This window comes from Osmerus mordax, chromosome 19 (assembly GCF_038355195.1).
Source record: "Osmerus mordax isolate fOsmMor3 chromosome 19, fOsmMor3.pri, whole genome shotgun sequence".
Classification (NCBI taxonomy): domain Eukaryota; kingdom Metazoa; phylum Chordata; class Actinopteri; order Osmeriformes; family Osmeridae; genus Osmerus; species Osmerus mordax.
The window spans coordinates 12,251,437-12,257,719 of NC_090068.1; the positions used below are offsets into that span (position 1 = coordinate 12,251,437).

At 42.9% G+C, this 6,283-nt stretch overlaps 1 protein-coding gene across 1 annotated transcript; it reads left to right on the forward strand.

Moving 5' to 3' along the window:
- On the forward strand, positions 1-1,212 carry LOC136963488 (avidin-like). The gene is made up of 4 exons (XM_067257639.1): positions 1-146; positions 276-489; positions 708-828; positions 1,077-1,212. The coding sequence occupies exons 1-4, from the start codon at positions 84-86 to the stop codon at positions 1,108-1,110; spliced, it is 432 nt and encodes a 143-aa protein (XP_067113740.1). The 5' UTR covers positions 1-83; the 3' UTR covers positions 1,111-1,212.
- Positions 1,213-6,283: the final 5,071 nt, after the last annotated feature.

Sequence of the window (6,283 nt, forward strand, 5' to 3'; positions counted from 1 at the left end):
TCTGTTTAGTGAATAACGAGGCGAACAGCTGGTCAGTGCATATATCTTCCAGGAAACAACATTTCGAGAAGATTAGAAATATCATGCATTCTACCACAAAGAAGCTCTTTTTTTATGCCTTTATTTTGCCTACTCTTGTTCTTCAGGTAAGGTTGAAAAACGTTTGGCTGAACTTACTCACAAGCAGTCATCACCCATTCGTTGTTTTATAACTGAACGCAGAATACGTGTACGTTAATGAGCGAGGAGAAGCTCATGCATATGTTTTCCCTCAGGTCCAGTCGTGTAATATGACAGGCCTGTGGCAAAATGAGCTGGGCTCGACATTGCATGTCCAGGCTGTCGGGTCAGAGCTGACGGGTATGTACCAGACTAAAGTAGGGGTCAGTTCGCAAGAATCGGGGCCAGACCAACGGGGCAAACTAGTGGGTGTTGTCAGCCATCACGACCAACAAACCTCCGTTGCATTCTCTGTGTTATGGGAGACCGGTAAGCGCGTGTGTTTTTAGTTGATAATTAAATGTCTGTTGCCTGTATTTTTACATCAAATTGTGACTCTGCAAACCAGAACGGTGATACTAATCACTTATTTCCGGAATGGCTGTCTCAAACCTCCTAGTGAATGTGACATTCGTTCTCACTGGACGTTCCTGGCGGGTCACAGGCTCCCGGTGTGATTTTAATTGGTTGTCTATGTCTCTGGGCAGGGTCCTGCAGCTCCTGGGTAGGTCAGTGTTTCCCTCTGCCAGACGGAAAGAGAGTCCTGAAGACCTTGTGGATGCTTCGCTCCATGGCCCTGAGCCCTGCAGACAACTGGAAGAGCACCAGGTGGGCTGGATCAACATGGTGGTTTCTGTGTCGGGGGTGGGGGGGTTTCATCACATGTCGGGGACATGTCACTTCCACTGAAATTACAAATCTGACCCCTCACTTTTAAGAAAATATCTAATGGCCGCCATCCTCGGTTATAAAAAAAAAAAGACTGTTCTGCCCATATTTGAAAACAAAGCTTCGCCCTGCTGTGTTCACCTTGAGGGATTTTGGGGTTTGTTCTTCAGTATGTTGTTTTCTTCCAGGATGGGAGAAGACACGTTTATCTTGGAACACTGAGCAGCTGTTCCTGATCAAAGCCTCTGAATTGAGGCTTAACGTGTCTAAAGAGATTTGTCTATAATGTGACAACATTACCAAATAAATGTTATTTGTAATAAACTTCAGTTATTGTAATGGTCTCTTGAGAACATGTGCTCAATGCACTGCATGACAGCCATTTGAAGGGAGACCTCTGGTGGAGAGATGTAGGAATAACAGACAGGCAGTGGATCTGAGGTTTTGCTGTTGGCACTAGGGGGGACATTTGGATCAGCCAGACTGACTTTCTGACATTAAGGAGTCTAATTTTCTAAAATTTACTATGTTCTTTAAAGGGGGCTAGACCAGCCTGAAGTATTGAATCTGCTGAAATGAGGCATTTACCGACAAGGAAACATCAGTACAATGTTAATGAGGTTCCTAAATGTGTTTTCAAGTGTAATTTGAGTTCTTATCCACCACAATTATTCTAATACTTGCCTAAGTCTTAAGTGGGAATCCTGGTCTTAATCGCATGGATCATGTTAAATGATGGTCTCTGATCACAGGTTGGACTATTTCTCAACTGGTTAAATTATAAAATACAGAAATGTCTGCCAAAGCAATTGACGAAGCTGGCTCAAATCATTACTTCTAATTGATTTTTCATTAATGTTAACTCAGACATGGACAACATTTCTGTCAGCAGTGTCTTCAATTCAGAGTAACTGACACTTAACAGCCTTGTGGACATAGGTCTCCTCCACCGCACGTATTCTCTCCATATCCTGTCATCCTCTTTCTCCTTTCCTCCACTCTTTTTTCCATTTGCTCTCTCCCTCTCCCCACCCCACCCTCACAGCTCTCCTGTCGCTCTCCTCCCAGTTCCAGGGTAGTCATTTGGGACCTGTCAGCTCTGTTTTGTGCTCCGTTGCTCCAGTGCCACTGGTCCCAAATCCTTCATTGCAGCTTTCAGTTCTGGAGGCCGAGTCCAGATGTCAGGCTCGCTGTTTGTCAGCAGAAACGTGTGCCTCGCTCCTCAGGCGTCTCGTCTGATCTTGATCTGCCTTGAACTCTTCTACTTGTGTCAGAAAGAAAGAAAAAGTAACATGAGCAGGTCAGCTGAACAGCCTTTTTAAAACTATTTTTCAGACTGGCTGTTACTTCTCCCATCCAGTATATCGAAAGTTGACGGTTGATGTTGGTTCTTTCTCCTCCACTCCTACCAACGTTCCATTGCAAAAATGTTAGTACAAATCGAAACACTAGAGGTCAGTGTGTATCCACGCTACCCTGTGGTTATTCATTGCTCCAGTCCCCTCATTTAAGTAAAATGTATTACAGATACATTAGAAAGACGCCCTCTGCAAATCCCCCGTGGACAGAGCTGTTATTAGCATCAAAAGGGGTTACTGATCGAAACATTTATGAATATTTAACAATTCATCGAGAAGCGCTCACAGGATTGTCAAGTCGTCCCTTTCAAACGTACTAGAACAGGGATGAAACCGACAACCTCACACATTCTGCAGATTACCTGATTTACATATCATAAGGAGAAATGTGGGATTTGAAAGTAGATCCAACTACATTTCTTCTCACAGCTTCCCCATCCAGTGTCTCCAGTGCTCGGAAATAGCCCCCTGCTTAGCTTTCTCATTCGAGTGAACAAAACGGGAGTTTCTGTGGTTGGAGGCTCAGAATTGAAACTCTTTGATTTATCTTGGAGTGACATATGGTCTGTTTCTGGGCTCTGATGACACTGCATAGAGATTACGATTCAGACTCCTCTTTACCAGTGCTCAGTCCAGATAACACTCTTGGAGAATGCTAAGCATCTCGTTTGTAGGATTTAAAGTTTGAAATACCAAATATCGGAGATAGTTGGTGACGACTCGTAATTCACTGCTCGATCCTAAATGTCACTGCTGAAGAGAGTGTGTGTGTTAGTGTGTGTGTGCGTGCGTGCGCATGGCTGGCTAACAAGACCGAGCTCCTTCTCGTTGGAGCCTGTCGATATTTCCAGTTGAGAACTGTAGTCCTTTTTGTTTTGTTCTCTTTCTGTCTCTCTCTCGCCCCATATTCACTTCTTTCTCATGCACACTACTTATGTGCCCTCCCCCACCCCCACACACACACACACTCTGCTGGCTTATAGTGCACCACAACCTGTATGATAAGAGAAGTATCCTTAAATTGTGAGCTTGCGGATAATGGGTTCACCTTCTCTATTCACCTAATGGGGGAAATCAAAAGCATGGGGAGAAAGAGTGTTGAATCAATCAAAGGCACTTCTCATGATTTGGCTCTATTACAGAGATGACAGGGTGAAAGCCAGTTACATGGCTAGCTCAATTTGACTCACTCCCAGCTATCTAGCATGCTCGTATTTCTGCTATCTTCTCTCCTTCGCAGAGAAGGGGAAAGAGCAATCCCTGTGAAATCGATGAGTCCCAGCCCAGTGTGGCCTAGAAACAGGGTGTGTGCAATCGTCAGTACCCTAAACATATACACCATTAAAAACCACAATACGGTATACCACTGAAACACGATGTCCTTGAGAACTTCCTGGTTGAAACAGCTTCGCAAGACCTGCTATATGATCCATTCTCACATGGCATTGGTAAACGAAACTGAATATGTAAACAATAAATATGACAAAATATTTGGAAAATATTCAGAATCCCCACTATACGTGCTTACATATGAAACTCAATAACAACAATAACATACAGAAATGGTTATACACAGTAAAACTAACTCTATATAGGCCCACATCCTGTTGTCATGTTCCCAGAGCAACCTAGATCTTCCCTGGACACGTCTGGCTGTGTGAAAGTGGCTATGACACCTCTCCAACGGTTCCTTCTCTGGCCTGTCCTTTTCTCATCAATATTTCAGGCCGCGATATTACTAATGCATCCCTGATTTATTACAACCATCTCATTTCTCATGACTGACTACGAGGAGGAGTACATTATTATGGCAAATTAATAGTTTAATATTAAACTAGCAATTTAAAACACAAAGGAACTCATCAAGTCTGTGCGATTCTCTCTAGCCCATACCAAGCTGAGAAGTAGCAAGGACGTGAGTGCTTTGCCAACACTCGTTTGAAAGATGTAATTACGAAACTTTTCCAGTTAACCTGTATTGGTAATGACAGGGATCACTGCGAAACGTAACAATGAAGAAGGATTTTATTTGAAAATAGTTTTTTGAAAGAATGCGACATTATCACTGAAGCATGTGTTATGTTCATTTTGGCATTCCAACAGAAGTGTTGACGCAACAGTCAAAACACAGAATAATTTAGTAATTTAGTGTTTGTAGTTGCCTGAAATATGAACATTAATCCTTTTGTTTACCACCTCTGTGTTAGGAAGAACAATGTTAGGCTTTCCACTTATTACTTTGATAAAATGTTAACCTTAGTGTGTGTGTGTGTCTGCTTATGTGTGTGTGTGTGTTTACTTATGTGTTTGAGTGTGTGTATGAGAGATGAGGATCAGTTGGTAGGGACATGTGTCTATGTCTAACAATGTCCATCTAAACTTGCCTTTCAGTGTGATACCAGCACTTTGAAGATACTGTGGGTGTTTGTTGATTGTGTGACAGACTCTATGACCATGGGAGTGGGAGGTATCTGTTGTCTGTGTTTGGCTGCTACTAGCTCGAGTCTCGCCCAGACAGTCCTCCCCCCTCTCTCTGTAAACGCTTTGGTGTCAAGACTTTAATGTCTTGAAAGAGTTTTTTTTTTTTTTTAAGTTGTTGTCCTTTTTCTGTTGCTCTCCCTGAGAAAAACACTTTTATTTTCCTCCCTTGTCACTCTTCATTCAGCCATGGCCAGCGCTGTCTGTCTCCCTCGCTTGTTATTTCATTCTCAGTGGGAGGTACATTATGATCATACTCATTATGCTTTGAAAGTTAATTGAAAATTGATTCACCAAATGAGGGGGCTTATAAATAAGATGCTAGCATGCAATCTAAGGGCTCCGGAAAAATGATGGCATTATAGTAGACACCCGTAGAGGGCTGTTTCAGATCAGACAGTGGGGTTCTGCTTCTCTGGGAAGATGCTACAGCGAGGCATCGTTTCAGCAGTGGGGGTTGGGCGTTGGAGAGGGGATCATTTCCATAGACCGTGAAGAGGAGAGGATAATAAGGTGAAGAGAGAGAACCAGAGGATGAGCTGACAAAATGAGGTGAAGGGAAACCGACAGTGGTGGTGGAAGTGGTCAGGGGAGGGGGGGAGGGGAGGGGGTTGGGGGGGGGGGGTTCGGATTGAGTGCTGCTATGCATATGGGAGGGTGATTGTGGCAGACTGAGATGGAGGAGTATTGGAACAGTTTAAGGTGGTTTGCGAGTGGTCAAGGAAGGTCAGTAAATCAATGATGGTGGTCGGTAGGGACACAGTGAGAGAATTGATGTCAGTGGTGTGTGAACTGGCAATGGGAAATAAATAGAGATGGAGACAGAGTTGGTGGAAATAATGGTGGTGATGTTGATGGGCGGGATTTAAAAGATTGGGAATTAATGTTCTTCCTACATACAGCCTTGTTCTCAGGCCATGTGAGATATCTTGGTATTATACCACTACCAGCCTACAGAGGGCACTGTGACATTGCACTCAATCTGACTTCCAGACCGTTGAGGTTTTAATATCTCTGCGGTTGAATACAAGCAGGCAGACCAAACATGATTTCAATTTAGTGTAGTGATAACAACTTCATTCTGCTACTAAAACTAGGAAATTAGTGTTTGTTTATGAAGTATTTGTAGTGCTAATTCAGTTATTCTTGTAATCCTGACATGACTTGGTACCGCCCACAGATGGTAAGAATCTGCATGATAATCCTTTCTAAGAAAAACCACAAATTCACAATCGTAATCTAATTAGAGTCCTCTTTCAGGAAGCAGGAAGGCATTTAATGTGTTTTCATTTTGAGTCATTTCACACTAAATTCAATTCTGGTGAGCTTCACTCTTCAGACTCGGTGTGTTTCAGTAAATAGACATGCACACTTTGTATGGTGTCACTCCTCAAGGAGTTCAACCACAGGTTGGTATTGATTTATGAGCTAATTAAACAGCAACCAGAGACTTAGACCCGGTGTAAGAAATTAAATTATAAAACGTCTCCCATCCGAATGTAAAATCTTACACAAAACCATACTTTTATGTGATAAATTCCTCACACACACCTCCACAC